This window comes from Danio rerio, chromosome 12 (genome assembly GCF_052040795.2).
Source record: "Danio rerio strain M-AB ecotype USA chromosome 12, GRCz13ab, whole genome shotgun sequence".
NCBI classification, from domain to species: Eukaryota; Metazoa; Chordata; class Actinopteri; order Cypriniformes; family Danionidae; genus Danio; species Danio rerio.
Window position 1 is genome coordinate 50,590,001 of NC_141032.1, and position 20,000 is coordinate 50,610,000.

General features: G+C 41.1%; 1 protein-coding gene across 1 annotated transcript in view; it reads right to left on the reverse strand.

Annotated features, from left to right (window-relative positions):
- Nucleotides 1-2,740: 2,740 nt before the first annotated feature.
- The window catches only part of qrfprb (pyroglutamylated RFamide peptide receptor b), a 37,164-nt gene continuing 19,904 nt past the window's right edge, over nucleotides 2,741-20,000 (reverse strand). The window contains exons 4-6 of the mRNA XM_087277080.1: nucleotides 14,819-15,054; nucleotides 10,305-10,402; nucleotides 2,741-7,298 (exon numbers count right to left, since the gene is read on the reverse strand). Of these exons, the coding sequence (XP_087133206.1) occupies nucleotides 6,916-7,298; nucleotides 10,305-10,402; nucleotides 14,819-15,054 (717 nt within the window). The 3' untranslated portion in view covers nucleotides 2,741-6,915. The remainder of the gene's footprint in view (nucleotides 7,299-10,304; nucleotides 10,403-14,818; nucleotides 15,055-20,000) is intronic.

Consider the following 20,000-nt stretch of genomic DNA (forward strand, 5'->3'; position numbering starts at 1 on the left):
TCTTAAATAATACAGTTCAACTTTACAGTATGGACAGTGTTTTCTGCTAATGATGTGCTGCTGCATGCTAACGTTGACTTTCACTACTGTAGGGGAAAATGGCATTAAACACATATTTTAAAGCATTAGTCGTGCACCTAATTGTGCATTGCATGATCTTGTTAGACAATGTTTAATACTGTAATCTGAAAATATCACAAAGCATTTTAATGTCGCTTGTAATTAAGTATAAAAATACAGTATTAATTTAATTAATCATACAGGGAGACTTCAAATTGTTCCCAAAACATAACTTTTGTCTTCACTTACCTATTGTCTAGTGTGCAAATAAATAAATCAATACATTTCAGAGCTTTTGCATGCACTCATGTTAGTGCTCTGACAAACACTTTCTTCAAATGAATGATTTAAAGGTGCAGTGTGTAAGTGTGACACCCAGTGGTTCAACTAGGTATTGCACTCCTGCATCAAAACAAATGCAAGCGCAGGTTGCCAGATTGAGGACCAACAAAAGGATCAAGCCTAAAGGCTGATTTAATTTGTGTTCTATATAAAAGCAACGGCACACGATAGAAGGAATATTCTCCTTATTAAAATGTGTTTATGTCCTCACCAACACCTTGAGTTCATATATTAGAAACGGCTTCTATTACTCAGCTGAACGACAGAAAACTGACAATGATCAGCTCAGGGACAGCTCATGTGCTTTATTCAGTGTTCAATGCTGATGATGTGAGTCTGACATGACATTTTACATCATCATACTACTAAAAGAAGCAGATAGTTCAGCTCGGATCTGCACAATTAAATAAACTGTCTGTAAGTAGTCTGTAAGTTCATGGTTTCTGCTACATTTATTCTTCTGTGGCGGGGCGCCACACCAAAATGCATCCCGTCACGGCTACATTACAGCTTCTTAATCAAAATATTTGATCGTTTTTAAATAGCGGGTTAAAGTTGCACCGAATACGTATTAAAAGGTAAGTGAATAATAACAGCGCAAACGTCTCTGTGACTGTAGTAGTGCTGTGCGTGCTGTTTAACCCTTTAAGGTGACTTGCAGACTGACTGATGCGTGAGGCCAGCAAACACGGCGTAGCTTTCAGTGAAGATGAACACAGTTTCCATAATTATACTTTATTTATAGATAAAGGTCTGTGGCGCTGCATATAATGACTTTATCTTGCTGGAGTTTATAGCAGCTTCACTTTACTTCAGGACGCATTAATGCCAAGGTCCGCTCCGCAAGTCTATCAGAGACATTCATAAATATTCCTAGCAAATCTAATAAATGCTGGAGACATACTCGGTACATAAACGCACTAAATCACACTTCAGCCGCGTTTATTTGAGGGCGCGCAAGAAAATCCAACCCGGGCTTATTGCGGAAACGTAGTCCCGCGGATGTTTCTGGAGGCCGCGGAATAAGTCCCGGCGGGTACGTACGGCTGCTTTTTTTGTTTTTGTGAATCTGCGAGCTGCTGTTGTGCGCTTTTTCGCACCTTAGACGCCTCTCGCGAGTGCGGTTCACCCGCCAGAGGCCGCTGTCCGACTGACCGGATGATTGACTGCGCGATCGGCCAATAGGCCGACCCGCCCTCCTCCTTCCCTGAACCCAACCAATTTTACTGATCGACCTGCCCGCCCGCTCACTTCCCTAAACCCGAGCAACAGTTTACAAAAGCCGTCCAAAAAAAGAAAAGCCCTGATTTTTTTTATATTTTTTTCCCGCGTTTTCGGATTTCACCGCGTTCTCACCCTGTTACGAAACTCGTTCACTTAATTTTTGGGATTCTGTTTTTGTCTTACCTGATTGCTGGAACCGCTCTTCCCCGGACTCTAAACCGGTCACCGTGGTCGACTCCTCTCTGCATCTCGAGCCTGCCGGCGTACACGGTGAGCTGAGTGGACAAACGGGTTGCAGCGGGAAAGCCCTCCACAAGGAGGTAAGCGGTCGGCCGGCAAGCGCGAAAGGGAACAGCGTCACACCGCCTGTAGTGTTCGCTTGAAAAAAATAAATGCTTTGAAATCGTTTGAAGAACGAAACGATCCTGGATCTTGTCAAATCGTCAATATCCAAATCCAGCTAATTGAGTAATCCACGTACGAAGAACGGACCCCAGTTTACAATGTAATCCACTCGCCTAATGTTTACGCTGCTAATAACCAATGTGGAACTCTGAATCTGCATCTCATTTCAGAGTCAGCTACTGTCCACAGAGGATCGCATTTCGGTCATGAACTCATGGTTTCAGAGCCTTTCTGAATAAATGAAATGCGCTGTTTTCCATCAAGGCAACCTGGAGTGCTAAAATATAATTGGCTAAACTGGCATTGGGCGGGTTAAATAACCAAAACAAAGACAGCCGTTCCGGCATGTAACGCACGTTTAAAGCAGAATATCTGACTTCAGCATTGTTTCTCAGATAAACAAGAATGTTTACTGAGCCTGATTCTGAATATCTGCAAACATATGATGCTGTTTACATACTTCAGAAGAGTCAAACACTCACATACAGCACCTTTAAAACAAATTTGCACCAAAAAACTAAATATTTAAATGGCAAAACGTGTCACTTTCATTTTGTTCAATCAATAAAATAAATAAAAATATGCAAATTTAAAAACATGCATCACGATTTAAATAATAGTAGTAATACATAAAAATGTAAAGTATCAACAACAAAAAAACTCAATATATATTTGTATTTGGTATACAAACAAACAAACACTGACTTTTAGGCTCTGATTATTGATTTCGAGTATGGCAGTTGTGCTTTATCAAGCTATTTATTCAAAAATTGTACTTTAGTATAGGGTTGGGCGATGTTGACCAATTTGGCATTGTACGATGTCTAATGCGAAACATCGTGATGGACGATGGCATCGTCGTCGTAGGCGGTTAGTGGGGGTCGTTATTAAATATATATTAATTCATAAAGAATTAATTAATTGTAGCCTACCATTTTCACTACCTGACCCACATGACCCCATAACCAAACCATAAATAAATAAAGCTACACACAAATGACCACCTGTCAATCACTTTTTTTTCCACGGGACTCTGGCATGAATAGGCAGAGTGATCTGTCGTTATAATGGCTTTCCCCACAGCTATTGGAGGAGACGAGAGTTCGGTTGGAGTTCACTGTAATTTGTATTGTGATTGATGATAACTTCCTTATTTTATTATTATTATGAGGAAATAATAACAAGTAAAGATGCTAGGGCTCGACTGTTTTGGTCATGATATGCGTCCGAAATTTTATCTATGCAACCTAAAAATATGTTCGGAAGCATTTGTGCTAGTGCATGCATTTTCACTGTTTTTACAGCAAAATCCTCACCGCGTGTGCCGATTTAGGAGACATTCATGCAGAATGCATCTCTGCACCCAAAAACACCAAACAGGAACAGATTAAACAGTTATGTGAACTACTTGATGAAGTAAAAAAGCCTGCAATGCTTGCCCCGCCTTTGTGCTCTTCTTATTGGCCCACTGCTCTAGAACTGAATGCGAATGATTGGTTAATATCAGCTGTCAATCACTCAGTCAATGCCTTCTGCCTTCAGATGACTGAGATACAACTGCGAAAATGTGAAGCGCTGAAGATGAGAGAATGAAAACAACACTGACAGATTTACCTAAAGTTACTAATAATGGCACATCTTATTAGTGATCATGTGCTGAATGTTAATCACACTTTGCCATGAGTTGACAGCAGACTTCCAGTGCTTCAAGTCCGCTATGAAAATGACTAAAGCCGTTCACTGTAAAGTCTGTGGGACGGGGTTTGCAGGTAACAGCGTTTGCCACTGAGTCTACACATTGTAAGTGCGAGATGTGCTGGATAATCCTTCATTTAATCCTCACCATGCTGTCAGCCATGCTAGCGGCAGCTATATGCTACATTTAACACCGCTCATGAAAAGACCGTTATTGTTATTAAGGTGACATGCAAATAATAAATTCTATATTAATATAAATGTGGGGCGGGGTGATGGATCACGATGCCGGCTCAGCATCGTGAAGTTTGTCAGCTCATTGGTGATGGACGATGCCATTGTCTATCGGCCCAACCCTACTTTGGTATATAAAATAAATAAACTAAATGAAATAAAACTGCATCCGTAATGATGTAAACATCGTGTAAAGCGTGTAGGAAAGATGTTGGCTCGTGTTTAAGTGAGGTCAGTCTGTTGTGATGTTTTTGTCTCATTGTGGATCCTCCAGCAGATGATGTCATTTCCTGGCTGTGTGTAAAGCCGGGCTCACACTGCGAATTATAATTCATATTTATTATAATATAACATTTATTACATTTTCCGATTGTATTTTATTAATGTCTACCCCAACCCTAAACCCAACCATCACAGTAATGTGAAAACAGTAGCTGTACTGAGTATTATTTATGTTATTTTTTAAAGGGCACCTAGTTTACCCCTTTTTTAAGATTTAATATTAATATTATGGTTGTTCTGAGTGTGCCAGTTTAGGTTCAGTTCAACACACAGTTCTGGGGCCTCATGTATCAACGCTGCGTACGCACAAAAACTTTGCGTACGCCAGGTTTCACGCTCAGAATGGCTCACGTTTGGATTTACTAACGATGAACTGAACATGGGAATGTGCGCAGCTTCACGGCAGCTTCATGGCTGGCGTACGCACATTTCTTGTGTGTGTCTGTTTTATTTCCATTGGCGACTCCTAGAGGCAGTTGTGTTAAATTCCTCTCTACAAAGTGTCTGAGCCTTGCAATGGCAGCTGTATGAGACGGGTTCATCTAGCAGGTATATAAGGTTTCCACAACATACAGTTGACCAGCCAAACATTAAAGCACAATTTGCAGCGGTCGCCTGTTTTCTTAATGTAATCTGAGCGATCTACTGCACACACATTGCTATAAAGACACTATCTGAAGATGAATTTGCATACGTGAATCAGAAACATTTCCATTCAATAAATGTGCCAATAAAATATGATGCACAAACTTATTGATGATTCCTACTTGTCTTTCTCGTGATAAATAGTTGGCAAAATCTGATATGTAGCGGGGAAAAAAGAAGAAAGAGTCGCTAGATTCGAACCGAGTTCATGCTCGAGCATGTCAAAACATGTTGACATGCGTCTTACAAGCTGCACAAGTGCCCAGCTTGTACACCGAGACTTATAACCACACACTGAATTAACTTTGCACCGAATGCGCCGCGACACGGCACACCAGACACACTCAGTGACGCGGCAGAAACATGAAGTGTCCCGAATCGTCGCACTACGCATTCCAGAACTCCAAACACAAGCCTCCACCAGGGCAAACACAACGGCGCTGCTGACCTGCAGCTCCGCTGCGTGCACGCCGACAGAAACCCACAGCCAGAACTCCGAAATGCACGGCGCCATGCAAAAGGTACAACCAATAATTCCGATTAGAGCGAAAATGTGAGGAATATTGATCTTGTGTTGAGCCCAATGAGCCTTACATCTAAAAACAGAGCAAGGGTGTTCCTTTATGCCGAGTTCAGACTGCAGGATTTTCAAAGTCGTCGTGTCACAGATGTTTCCACACTGCATGACTATCTGGGCTTGCATTTCGTCGCTGCTTTGTTTACACTGCAAGATGGATCGGCGACAGGGACTTTCACATTGCATGACTTTACTATAGGAAGAATCGCCGACAACTTCGTCCAAACTACGTCTCACAGCCAAAAACACGAAGTATATCTTTTGTTATTAACTACATAATGAGAAAGAAGCCTTTAATGGGGTAGAACATGTACATGTTTGCTCACCTGGGTTTAAAGGGAATTAGCCATTTCTCCTCAACGTTGATAATAAACTAATTTCTTTCTGTATGAAACGTCAAACAGACACGGTCCTGCTCCTGAGTCCTGTCACACCTCCACTAGTTTTTCCCCAATTTCGTGGGTCCAAATAAACCGAAAAAGAGCGCTTTTAACTTCCCCCCAGCCTCCCGCTGGCCTGCAGCAGGTATACACACACGCACACACACGCAAGTGAATGCTGCTCTCTCATTGGCTGTAGGCGATGGCTGATGTTATTTTCAGTCAAAACTCAATTCACACGACATGATTTGAATCGCCGACAGCTCCAGATATTCAGCACGCTAAATATCTCACAGGCATCGGCGATTCATCGGCGATTTTCTCAGATCGCGTCTTTTATTGTTCACACTGTGTGATTGTCACTCACATGCACGAGCAGCGATTTGCCTGTGATTTCAGGCGTTTGTCGGCGATTTCTCAAAACCTGTCGGCGAGCCTAAATCGGGGCTAAAATCATGCAGTCTGAACTCGGCATTAGTGGCATCGCTTTAACTCACACTGAAAATGGCGGATGTGAAACAACAAACTGAGTATATGATCATGACGTGCGGCTGTCAATCAATATTGGTGGGCCGGGGGACCACTCTCCTACGTAAAGTTGCAGTCGATCTAAAAAAAACCTGCTCCAATTGGTCCACCGTTTTTATGTTGTTAAATTTAAAAAAAAATGACTGTGTGTGTTTATATCAGCCCAATATGACGCTCTATACACTATACCAACACGCATGTCTGTCCAAACATCTTGGAAAGTAGATTTTTCACCATAGGTGCCCTTTAGATTACCCAATAAATTCTGATTTTTAACATTACGCAACACTAAACCAACCCTTACAGTACTGTAAAAATACTAATTATCGTTATACAGTGTTATAAAAAATGCTGCTATATTGACGTACATATCACACTTCCCTGTATCCCATCTAGATTACCCGACTTCTGCTCCTGAGAAAACCAGAAATATTAAAGGGGATCCACAGGAATCCATGACTTAAATGGTGTCTGAAGTGGCACAGTGTGAGCCAGGCTTTAGTTGTGCAGATGCCCTGACTCTGAGCTCCTCTGAATGTTCGTTTATTTCACGCAGGAGCTGCTGGAAGGAAGCTGTGAGCTGGAGGTTTGTCCGTTCTGCTCCGGGAACGCTGTGGATATCTCTAGCTCACCTTGAGACGAGGACAGAAGACGGTTGTGCTGCGGCTCCAAATGCTCCTCGGCTCCGCTGAAGGCTTCAGTTTTGAGGTGTTTGGAGAAGTGTACGCTGAGGTTCTGCCGCGGGACGCTCTGCTGGACGGGACGCCGCAGGTATGATGAGAGGGTGGAGAGGCAGCTCTTCTTGAAGTTTTCGTTCATGAAGGCGTAGACGATGGGGTTGTTGAAGGAGTTGGAGAAACCGATGGCCTGCACCACTGCGATGATCATGTTCACCGTCACCTCATTGTATTTCTTCTCCAGGTCGTCTAAATGAAGAGTGAATGCAAAGAAATCAGCATTAGGGTACGGCAAGCTTTAAAGGAGATCTTTAATCTTAAAGAATGAACATTTACAGATCATTATCATTTTTATTTACATGTTATTTTCACAATTCATATATATATATATATATATATATATATATATATATATATATATACACACACACACACATATATATATATGTGTGTGTGTGTGTATATATATATGTATGTATATATAAATATGTATATATATATATATGTGTATATATATATGTGTATATATATATATATATGTATGTATATATATATGTATGTATATGTATATACACATACATATATATATATATATATATATATATATATATATACATACATATATATATATATATATATATATATATATATACACATACATATATATATACATATATATATATATACACATACATATATATATACATATATATATATATACACATACATATATATATACATATATATATATATACACTACCTGACAAAAGTTTTGTGGATCTCATAATAGCTTGACTTCTAGTTGATCATTTGGTAGTTTGTCACACCGTAGAGTTTTCTGATGAATCATCTGTTGCATCCCAGTCATCACCAATTCTGCAGAACCTACTGGTACCGGTACGGGTCCAAGGAACAACTGGTACCGGGCCACATAAGAACTCATAAGTTATTTCTGTTGAAAATATTCCCTCCGCGACTTGGTTTCTTCCACTCACCCCCGCCATCTCACGTGAAATGGACTTTGCCAATATCCACCACGTGAAAGTGTAGCGGGAGAACGATCACTAGAATATAGCTCGGTGGTGGCTGTTGATAGTTTAAAGTTATAAAACAGGTATTATAGAGTCCAAATCAGCAGAGCATTTAAGGACTGTGCATATATGTGTACGTGCATCGCTAAGTAAGTACCCGAAATCATTGCAATATGTATCTATATGGAGTTTCACATAATCATACTCATTAGGGCTGTAACATGCCAATGCATACATTTAATTGGGCTATACGGTTGTATAATTGTTAATATGTTCGTCAATTAAAATGTTTGGCACAGATGTGATGTATTTGATGCATATAAACCTTGATTGAAACATAATCAGACCGCGATAGTGCAACTAGCGCATACGCACTGAGTTGTCCATGATTAACCTGGATGAGGCATGTCCAAACTCGGTCCTGGAGGGCCGGTGTCCTGCAAAGTTTAGTTCCAACCCCAATCAGACCCACCTGGGCTAGCAAATGAAGCTCTTACTAGGCTTTCTAGAAACATCTTTGCAGGTGTGTTGAGGCAAGTTGGAGCTAAAAATCTGCAGGACACCGGCCCTCCAGGACCAAGTTTGGACACCCCTGCCCTACTGGAACCCGCATGGAGCCAAGATTCTCACAGAAATCAGTCAAGTTTGGTGACGGAGAAATCATGGTTTGGGGTTCATTCAGTATGTGGGCGTGCGAGAGATCTGCAACATCAGCAGCCTGAGGTATCAAGACATTTGTGCTGCCCATTACATTACAAACCACAGGAGAGGGACAATTCTCCAGCAGGATAGCGCTCCTGCTCATACTTCAGCCTCCACATCAAAGCTCCTGAAAGCAAAGAAGGTCAAGCTGCTCCGGGATTGGCCAGCCCAGTCACCAGACATGACCATGATTGAGCATGTCTGGGGTAAGATGGAGGCAATGAAGACTTGATGAACTCTGGGAGTCCTGCAGGAAGGCTTTCTTCTTCATTCCAGATGACTTTATTAATCAGTGATGTGAGTCATGTCAGAGATGTATGGATGCAGTCCTCCAAGCTCATGATGGAGTTAGACACAATATTCATTCTGTCTCCACTGCAGCAGGACTTTATATTCTATACTGGACATTATTTCTGTTCAGTGATGAGACTTTAGTCTGAGCAGAGTCAGACCGCACTGTCCTAATCAAATCAGTCAACATCAAGACATGATCATATTTTATTGTGCTCAAATACGCATCATCTAGAGCAGTGGTTCTCAAAGTGGGGGTCGGGTCCCCCCGAGGGGTCGTGGGACAATCAAGGGGGGTTGCCTGGTGATTTCAAAAAATCTTTTTTTTTTTAAACTATAAGAATTACCATAGGTTATCCATAACCTACTGAAGAAAAAAAAATTGTTGTCTATAGTTACTATATGCTTTTTAGTTACTATATAGTTACTATAGTAGCTTATAGTTACTAGTTCTATTGGAAAGTGACCCCTGGGGTAATTACATTATATTAAAGACACAGCAATAGCCTCAGAAGCAGCAGATTGATTTTATAACACCAGGTTAAACTTTCTGGCCCATTTACAGCACTGATATACATTGAAAAAATTAAAACAAGAATAGACTTGTGTCTATTAGTGTGTGTGCCATTGCATTTATAACCACTGTATACTGTATATAACAACCTGAGAGGAAATTGGGGGTCGCGAGTCACTGGCATTGTCATTTTGGGGGTCGCTGGCTGAAAAGTTTGGGAACCCCTGATTTAGAGGACTTTGCCTTTCATATAAGCCACTTCTGACATCAAATGATCAACTAGAAGTCAACTTATTATTTGCTATTCCTAAAACTTGGATAGGCCACAATACTTTGTCGGGTAGTGTAATGTAATTTCATTTGTAAAAAATCCTAGTTATTATTTTATGGTTGTTTTATAGTTACAATTTTTTTGTATAAAACAGATATTCTTTCAAAAGAAGTTTTCGTGGCAAGCAACGTGTGCTGTGATTTCAGTTCTGTAAAATATTCAACAAAAAAACCTAAATAGTCCTTCAATTTGTGTAATTTAACAAAGATAAATCCACTATTCAAATAGGAATCGGTGTCCTACCTTAAATATTTGACTGTATTTACAAACTCTGAATGAACTATTAGGGTGGAAATTATTTTAAAAACAACACAACTGTTTAATAATCAAAACTGATGTCAGGTTTCCAGTTAATTGAGGTCATATTGTCCAGCAACTGCACTTACTGTACTCAAAGAGCATGTGGACGATATGAAACGGAGCCCAGCAGACGGTGAACAGCAGGACGATGGTGATCATCATTTTTACAGCTCGTTTCTTCTTCCTGTTTGAACCACACAGGTATGATTCTGTTCAATCACCACAGGTCATTCTCACTCTACAGTGTAGGTCTCAACCTTGATTACTGGAGGGCCGCTGCTCTGCACAGTTTTGCAGTTTTCTGCACAGCTAATTCAAATAATCATGGTGTTCAATACTAATGTAGACTTATAAGCATGTGTGGGTGGGATGTGGTTGGAGCTAAACTGTGCGGAGCTGTAGTCCTCAAGGAATTGAGTTTAAGATCTTTGCTCCACAGCGTTCACACAGTGCATTCTGATTATCTAACGTTTCTGATTTCAAGATATCAGTAGCACTTGAAGCTTTGCATTAGAGTGTTTTAATGGGAATTCTAATGCTTTCATCTCATGAATAATTGCAACCACAGTTATACTACTGAAAGATGAAATAAATCAACCTTTTAAAAGTAAAATGCAAGTCTAGATCAAATCTGCAAATATTATAGTGCACTTTTTCTTCATGTTTATGTGAAAGCATTACTGTGATCTCATCAGTAATTATCAGCAGTTTATCTGTTCAGTGTACAATGTGAAACTACAGTTGAAATGCTTAAATCTTTACTGACTATTTAGCAAAACTTCATCTTCAAAGGGTCACGAAACACCAAAACACAGCTGTTGACAGTCGTATATGTGTCCCACACTGCTAAAAACACTATTAGGACACCTATATTTCACTAAAAAGTGAAAATTGGTGCGTTATTTAGAGCAAATTCGTACTTCTGGTTTGAAAGGAATTTTTGAAGCTGCGTCATGGCCATGAGATCTTAGCGTGTATTCCAGCGTGCAGACTGGACGTCTGTGCCAGAGTGTGTCTTATTTTGTCTCAGAGTGTGCTGCATTAATGCATGAGTAAGGCTTGGTTCAATCCAATCAGCGCGCTCTATTGTGCAACTTCATTAATATTCATTACTGTCACAGTGTTTAGACGACAGAGACGCCACGTTGTGTTGACAAAACAAGCGTGAAGTGTTGCTTTTATAATTAGCTGATATCAAGTTTTGTTTTCATTTTCTCTCTGTGAGAGCGCAGCTGGATCACGTGTGGATTAACAGTGTACGCGACGCTCAACAACAATAACTTACGTGTCTAAGGAGGATTATTGTTTACCTGAGAGCTGTTCTCATCTGCAAACGCTGAGATCCGGATTCGCTTGTAGTCTCCTCTTAATAAAGACGCGGCTTTAGTTGCTGGTGATTGTCCTGTCTCTACAGATTTGGTAAGTTAGCGACCAGTGCTCTTTGTTTATTCAGTTTGTTTACTATTACACCGAGTGTAAACATGTTAGCACCACAACCAAACTAATACCGTCGTTTAGGATTTTCACTGCATTTTGTGACCGGAATAACACACGCGGCTTACCTGACGAGTGCATCCAAGTTACAGAGAAATGCAGAGTTTATTTTTTTTCTCTCATTCGCCGTGCGGTATCAAACATTGCATGAAAAATACACGCTTACAGCAGATCCTCGAATCAAATATCTTGTTTGTCACGAGGGGCACGAATGTATTCCCTGAATGAAAGAGCCAAACTGCAGTGAAAGTCCACCATTTAATAATTTGGCAAATAATTCGACTACTGATGTCCAAGTACTGATGCCCACTTTTCTGGCTTTTTCCAAAGTAGAGGTGTGAAAACACCCTGCTGAATCGAGGGGGTTTCATGGCCCTTTAAACAAGCCCTTCTCCTTAGCCCCAAACCTTCAAGCTAAAGAGAATTGGGACACCCCATCCCTTCATGTGAACGTGCAAAATGAGGAGTAGGCGTAAGGTAAAGGGGTAAAGCCTGGTTTATACTTCTACATCAAGTGATCGGCGTGACCCACATTGAATGGATCGCGTGTAGCTGTGCATTCAAACTTCTGCGCACTGTTTCTGTTCCTCTGAAATAACACTTTAGAAACGCTAGCTGGCAGTGAGGTGTTTATGTTCCTCTGTGTTGAGTCTCTTTGCTGGTGTTTTGATTTTTCTGAACACTTCCTTAACGTACAAGTGGTTCAAACTCACTCATTTTGAGGCAGGAACCTGCGGACGTGCAACAATCCTAACCATGAGGTAAACACAAAACAAAACTTTCCATCCGGAGCTCCTTTATGGGATTTGACACTTTTAAACAGTCGCTCCAACAGACTCGCGCGGCTCTCGGTCCCGCCTGCACTTGTCATCGCTTCCAAACCAACCAATCACAGAGCTTGCGATACGCCTTGTTGCGACGTGTAGTTACATTTTTTGAGAGGTGTGCGTCAGCGACGCCGACAGTAAGGGCTACAGTATGTGTCCATGTGTAGGCTGCATCGTAGCATATGCGTGCACTTGATGCGGAAGTTTAAATCAGCCTTAAAGAGTAGAATTGAGTTGGCCCTTAAAAGTCGTTTTCCTGGCTTGTTGTAAACTCTGGTTCACTTTTTTTGTTGCCTTTTTGAGTTGAAAAAAGCGTATTATAACACTTAGTGGAAATAGGCTATAAGTAATATTAATTATTCTCTATTTCTACCTGGGGTGCTCATTCTAAGGCCCTCATAGACTATGCAGCACCACTGATGCGATCCAAGACCCGCGACGAGATGATCCCAAGGTTTCCATAATCTTGGAACAGGCCGTATTCTGAGCAGCTGCTGTGGTGGTCATGGAGGAGTGGAGCGCATGTGACTGATTCCTGTGACGCTCCAGGGACAGACGAGTCTTCGCTGACATCCAGCATTCTACAGTCTCCGGCGCCTGGACTGCAGCCCTGCACAAGACGTTTGGCCAGAAGAGAAATGGTCGTGCCCAACTGAGCCTGTTTTTTTTTTTTATTCTTCACTTTTGCCAATTGGTGAAGTTTTTTCCTCGCCGCTGTCGCCACTGGCTTGCATGGTTCAGGACTTTCTATTAAAGAAACGTTGGCTAGAATTCTGCATTATAGGATTACATTATAGAGAGACATAGCAGATGAACCGAGACTGCATCAGATCAATGTATATCTTCTTTCGAGCTGTCAGTGCGGAAATGAACAAAACAATTGGCCTAATACAACATATTATACGATTAAAATATGGAAAAATTAACAGATAGTAATTTCGGTCAATTTTCCTGACGGATAAACCAAGATCAGGCTGGATAAACAGCTCTCGGTAATATTTCAGCATGCTTTTACTTTCGCATTTACCGGTAAGAATGACATCTCCCCCTGCTCATCATTTTCTCTTAAGCCGTATATATGGCTATTACACGATCATAATACACTGTGATATAGCCTGGGTCGTTAGTTTGTTGCATTGCTTTGTTTTCTCACTACAATCGATCCGCTCAGTAGGGCAGAGACCGTCTCATCCAGGCGATCTCGTACTGATTGATTTGGCGCGGATGCGAGCGCATCTGCTGGATATATGCTAAACAAACTAACGGGGAATCGAGACAGATTCCGAAACAAACGTCTATGTGTGAAAGCAACGTACGATTGTATTTGCACACAATTGACAGACAGTCGCAGCACGCAGCTCTGGCTCAATCTGTCAGTCAACAAGGCAGCACTGTACACTGGCCCGAGCGTCTCGCACGCTGGCTCCGGGCTATCGGGCAGTCCTTATTGTCGAGCCCTGAAGGTTTAAGCTCTGTCGACGGGTCTCATGCGTCTGCACAGTTTAACAAGCACTTCAACAAGCGTGTTTTTTCCCGCTTGGCAAGCCAAGCTGACGTGACATGGGGGCGTGGCAGCATCGACGATTCTATTTTTTGATTCGATAATCGAAATCGAGCATAAATTTTGATCTATTTTCGATTAAAATCGAAATCGTGACACCCTTAACTCTCAGTAGTGATTAATAAACCACACTGAACTCAACTGAACTAAACTGAACTTAAACACTGAAAACTCCAAACACGTGGTATAGGGGAACTGATGAACTAAATTGGCCAAAGTGTATGAGTGTGAATGAGTGTTTCCTAGTGATGGGTTGCAGCTGGAAGGGCCTCCACTGTGTAAAACATATGGTGGATAAGTTGGTGGTTCATTCCGCTGTGGCGACCCCAGATTAATAAAGGGACTAAGCCGAAAATAAAATAAATGAATGAATGTTGGTTGCAACTTGCTAGCATAATTAGCATATTGCTAGTACATTGCTAGCATTGTTGATTACATCATTAACGTTTTTTTCATAATGAGCATTAATCCATTGTTAGTACATTGCTAGCATGTTTAATGTAACTATCCTGTTGTAACCATGTTTCTAGAATGATTAGCATGTTATTAGCAGAATTAGCATGTTTTCCACATGTCCGTACTATGAAGAAGTCAATGCCTGCCTACTTCAGTAGCTCAGAAACTCGAGCAGGTTTGAATACTGATGGGGAAATGAGGGATAACTGAACACTGCATGCATCACATGCTAATGATCTTCTTCTCTGTTGTGTTTCTGTACCTGGAGATTTTGCTGATCTCTCTGTGGTTCATGGTGCTGAGGACGGAGGCGTCTCCCACACGCTTGCGGATCCAGAGCTCCACACCGATGCGGCTGTAGAGGAACAGCATGGCGGCTAGCGGAAGCAGGAACAGCGCCACCATTATGAAGGTGGTGTAAAGCTGGCGCTGCAGCAGGGATTGCCAGCGCTCCTGACAGCACACATGGTGGTGGTCATACAGGAAGTCATACTTCACCTGAGAAACACACACAGGAAACACTACACCTGACTCAAGAATGGTCTCGAAATGCTTTGAAATGTGCGGTTTTATTCAATGTTTGATGTAATCCCAAGTTAAGGATGAACAGTTTAGCTTCTCCCTTTTAAAAAAAACAATAGCATTTGGGTTTTTATCGTAGCTCTGCCAGTGAGAGTGGTTGAGCTCAAGCGTATGCAGCTGCTTGAAGGGGGCGGGGCTTGTTAGACACTAGAGAGCATTTGATTGGTCGAGATTTGATGATAAACTGAAGTATGAGGTGACGTGAAAAATAATGTCGATTCATTTAGGCAGAAGAAACACTGCAAGCTTTAGATGTTTATATCAGTAATAGTATTATATCTTTTTTGTCTTATACAGCAAAGTGTAGCTGTTCTTGTAGCCTGTTTCCCCCCATAGACTGTAAAATATATGGACGTAGTGTCCGTGACGTCACCCATAGGATTTTAAAGAGCGCAAAAGAAGCCACAAGTAGGCGCGGCCAACCGTCGCCATTTTGTTCGCGCGTCATCACACCCACGGCAGGATACCAAACAAGGGCAAAGAGGCGGAGAGTGGGCGGAGCTACAGACGGATGCTGCATTTAGCTTGGACCTGGTTCAGACACACTTTACTTTGGGAGAACGCTTAATACTTTATCACCTGCGACTCGTTTGTGTTCTGACCACTTGTGCTTGGTTGTACACTATATCAATAAAGTGTTTAGACTTTTAAAAACACTGCTGTAATACACTGAGCCACTAAACATTGTTCTTATGATGTTTTCAACAGGAGGAAAACGCAAATTACATCCAAACACTTCAGATATAGTTATCACAGTTATCATGAAGGGTAATATTAACTGTATTAACCAAAATCTTTTTTTGTACCAGGCTGTAAACACCTTTTTTTCTGCTGTAAAGTTGGCCATTCTAACAGTGGGCTCAATTGAAATTTGCTCTGTTTTGGAGCCAGGAGCGGCCAGGACTAGCAGAATTTCGGATGAATTGCAGTTTTAGTTACTTCCGTATTGGCTTCCTGAGGGAGAGCGGGAGGTTGCCGCTTGCTTTCCCCCTGTCCACCATTACCATATGCAGTTTCTCCTGTCAGTGTCTTAAAAGCAGTGAAGCAGTAAGCAGTTACCACAGTAAGTTATTTGATGTCTTTGTGGTGGAGTTTATTCAAGCCTTAATGCAACGATGAGTCAAACACACACATGCTGCTACAAAGCTAGCTGTACACACACTCAAACACACACAAGTTCAACTCTGCTCTGTTTTTGCTGTTGGATATTGTTGCTCCTTATTTATAGACACTCATTTATAGAGCTAGTGTTGTTCCCATACTGATAAACTTCCGGTGACCTGTTATTGTGAGTCTTTCAGCCCCGGATTGGCTAATTGGGAGGACCAGGAGAATTCCAGGTGGGCCGGTCCATTTTTTGGCCGTGAGGGCCGGTGTCCTTAGCTCCAGAATCTGTTGCTCTCAGCAGTCACACTTTTTAAATTAATTAATTTATTTACTTGACCACAGTCTTCTTATTCATTAACAATTTTTATATATAACCAGCCTGCAGGTTAATGATGATATAACTCAGATGAGTCATTTCTAACTATACAACTGTTGTGGTCTAGTGGTTAGCACGTTAGATTATGACGCAGCCGTCCTGGGTTTGATTCTTGTCTGAGTATGTTATTTTTTTTTTTTTCATTTTTATTGTTAAGACATATAATACTGTTATGGTTGTTGAACATTTAAAATTTTAAAGCAGCTGTTTTCTCAAAAAAAGACGTGATAGTGTAATTAGAAACTGAATTCGAAATAACCTTATTTCTAATATAGTCAGTCGTGAACTGAGGTGGGCCGGTCTGAGGCTTGAAACTCCAGGGCTGAAAAAGAGTCCCACTCCGGCCCTGGAGTCTTTTATTCCATTTTATACAGTTCTTTTTACAGCATTGATATTGTAATGTAATTAAACTACAATCAGTTAAATAGACTTTGGCATTCATTTAGTTGCTCAAGCATAAAACTAGACAAAAAGCCGTGTACTCGCACGCGCCAGTCAGAATCGGCAGGTTAGCACAGAAGCTCCATTGAATATACTGGAGTAAAATAAATGCTCATATTATGATGACATGGCGGGAGGAAATGTCTAAATACTATCTGAGACCCACTTTATATCGGATATCACTCAGTCAGTGGAGATTGCTGATTTTTAAAGAAAACAGACCTTAAACGTGCCAATTTTGCAATGGCATTCAGTTCACCAGAAGCGCTTAACCCAGGTTATTGACAAATCAAAGGTCCTATTAGCATGCTTCGGCATGTACCCTATTGCAAGCCATTTCGCAGTATTTATTGCAAACATGCTGCAGCTGATCACAGAGAGCTGAACAGATCTTTTAATTTCAGTTTCTTTGCAAATCCTGTTCTTTGGACGTTTATACGCATAACTATGGAGACTAGGGTTAGGCGATGTCGACCAATTTGGCATCGTACGATGTCTGATGTGTAACATCGCGATGGACCATGGCACTGGCGGAGGTGAATTAATTATTTATGAATAATAAAAATAATTCATAATGAATTACTTGTAGGCTGCCTTTTCAACTACCTGACCCGCATGGTCTTTGTTTTATCCATAAACAAATCATAAATAAATAAAAACAAGTTGCGCACAAATCACCACCTGTCAATCAGTTTTTCCGCGGAAGGTTCTTCCGTAAAAAAAGGTGCACAACCAACAGTGTCTGAGGTTTTCACTAAAATTATTAAGTACAAGTGTGATAGTTAAAGACTGAAGCAGTGTATTGATGCTGTAACACGTTACCTGATCGATTCACAAGACCGAAGAGTCGTTAAAGACAAGATTAATTAAATATCATGTTTAATAACTATAGTGGGACGTCATCCAGCGGTACATCCTTGATAAACTGTCCAACATGCTCTACTTCCCCCGGAGCTCAGACGAGCGCATGGCGGCGTGTGTGGCTTTGTGTGTGTGGTACTGTTGTGCGCGTTTTCAGCGGACAGAGGGCTGTTCAGAAATGCTAGGTAAAACACGGTGTGGATGTGGATCCTTTTTGTTCTAAAATGCCATTTTAATACTAGGTTCCACTTTATATTAAGTGTCCTAAACTACTGTGTACTTACATCAAAAAAATAAATACAATGTACTTACTGTGTTTATAATGTATTTAAGAACACTTGTGGTGCTTTTGAGTTGAAATAGAGGTTGGGTTATGGACAGGTTTAGTGGTGTGGGTAGGTTTAAGGGTGGGTTAAGGTGTAAGGGATGTTCAACAGTGTATTTACAAATGTAATTACAAAAGTTAATTACAGATGTATTTACATACATGTATTTAATGTATTTACATATACATTATATACACGATGAACAGCAGCTACGCTAATTATTCTCTTTATTCTCTATTTTCACCTGGGGATACTCATCCCGAGGTTCTCAGATTATGCGGAGTCACTGATTGGAATCAAGACCAGCGACGTGATGATCCCAAGGATTCCATATCCGGGACCAGGCCATATCCTGAGCTGCTGCTGCGCTGATGGTCGTGGGGAGTGGAGAACATGAGTCTGATTCCAGCGACGTTCCAGGGACAGACGAGTCTTCGCTGAGGCCATCTTCCTGCCTAAACCACGGCGAATGAAGCTCTGCACAAGACTTTTGGCCAGCGGAGAAATTAAAATGGTCGTGCCCAACTGAGTCTGGTTCCCTCAAGGTTTTTTTTTCTTCACTCCCATCAGGTGAAGTTTTGTTCCCTCTCCGCTGTCGCCACTGCCTCGCATGGTTCAGGATTGGTAGAGCTACGCATCGATGAATTTGCTCTTCAGTGTTTGAACTCTCAGTAATGAATAAATCACACTGAACTGAGCTAAACTGAACTGAACTGAACTTAAACACTAAAACCTGAACCACACTGTTCCAGTTACTATGACCATTTATGTGAAGCTGCTTTGACACAATCTACATTGTAAAAGCGCTGTACAAATAAAGCTGAATTGAATTGAATTGAATTTAATCAAGCGTAAGTACACAGTAAATGCATGTATTTACACAATAAGTACATTGTAACAAACTATTAACTCCTGTGTAAGTACATATTAGTTAAGGCCACCTAATATAAAGTGTGACCTAATACGAAGACGTATCAGTTTAAACAGGGCCTGAGTGTGTATTTTTTCGCGAGCGGGTTTGCGACGGGGGCGGGGTGGAGGATTGGCGATGACAGCTCAGTATTGTGTTGTTTATTGGCAATCGGCGATGGATGATGTCATCGTCTATCGGACCAACCCTAATGGAGACATGTAATACACTCCTGTCAATGAATTCGGTAGGCAGAGAAAACTGCACTACATGCTACAGAGTCACATTGCTGCCGGCCTCAAAATCATTGGGATTTGGATCCTATTTTAGCCTCAGGAAATAAAAAAGGCATTTCTTGTGTTTATATCACCTCAGTATGACTGTGACACACAGTTCATTGCTATTTAATTTGACTTGGTGAAATCTGCTGCCTCTGTAGTGCTAGTGTTAAAGGTGCCGTAAGCTGTTATTTTTGGAGCTGGAGCAAGCACAAAATGAAAGGACTTTCTGTTGAGGAATTGCTGAAATGTGTCTTCTGAATAAAGTCGGCTCAAGCGTCTCAGCAATCAGAAATGCTTTTCAGCTGTCAAAGTTTGTCCAAGTTTATATACTTACTTTAGACATGTGGATTTTGTGTGTTTGAATGGACAGAACGAGTATAGAAACTTCTGTAAATTTCAACGAAAATGCCAGAATTAGAAAGAAAAATGTCTGAACTGTTTGGTGTAAAGTCTGAATTGTTGTTAAATTAAAAAAAAAAAAGCACTGGGTGTGTTTATACCACTCCAATATAACTGTCTATACACTATACTTACACCCATGTCTGTCCAAACAGCTTGAA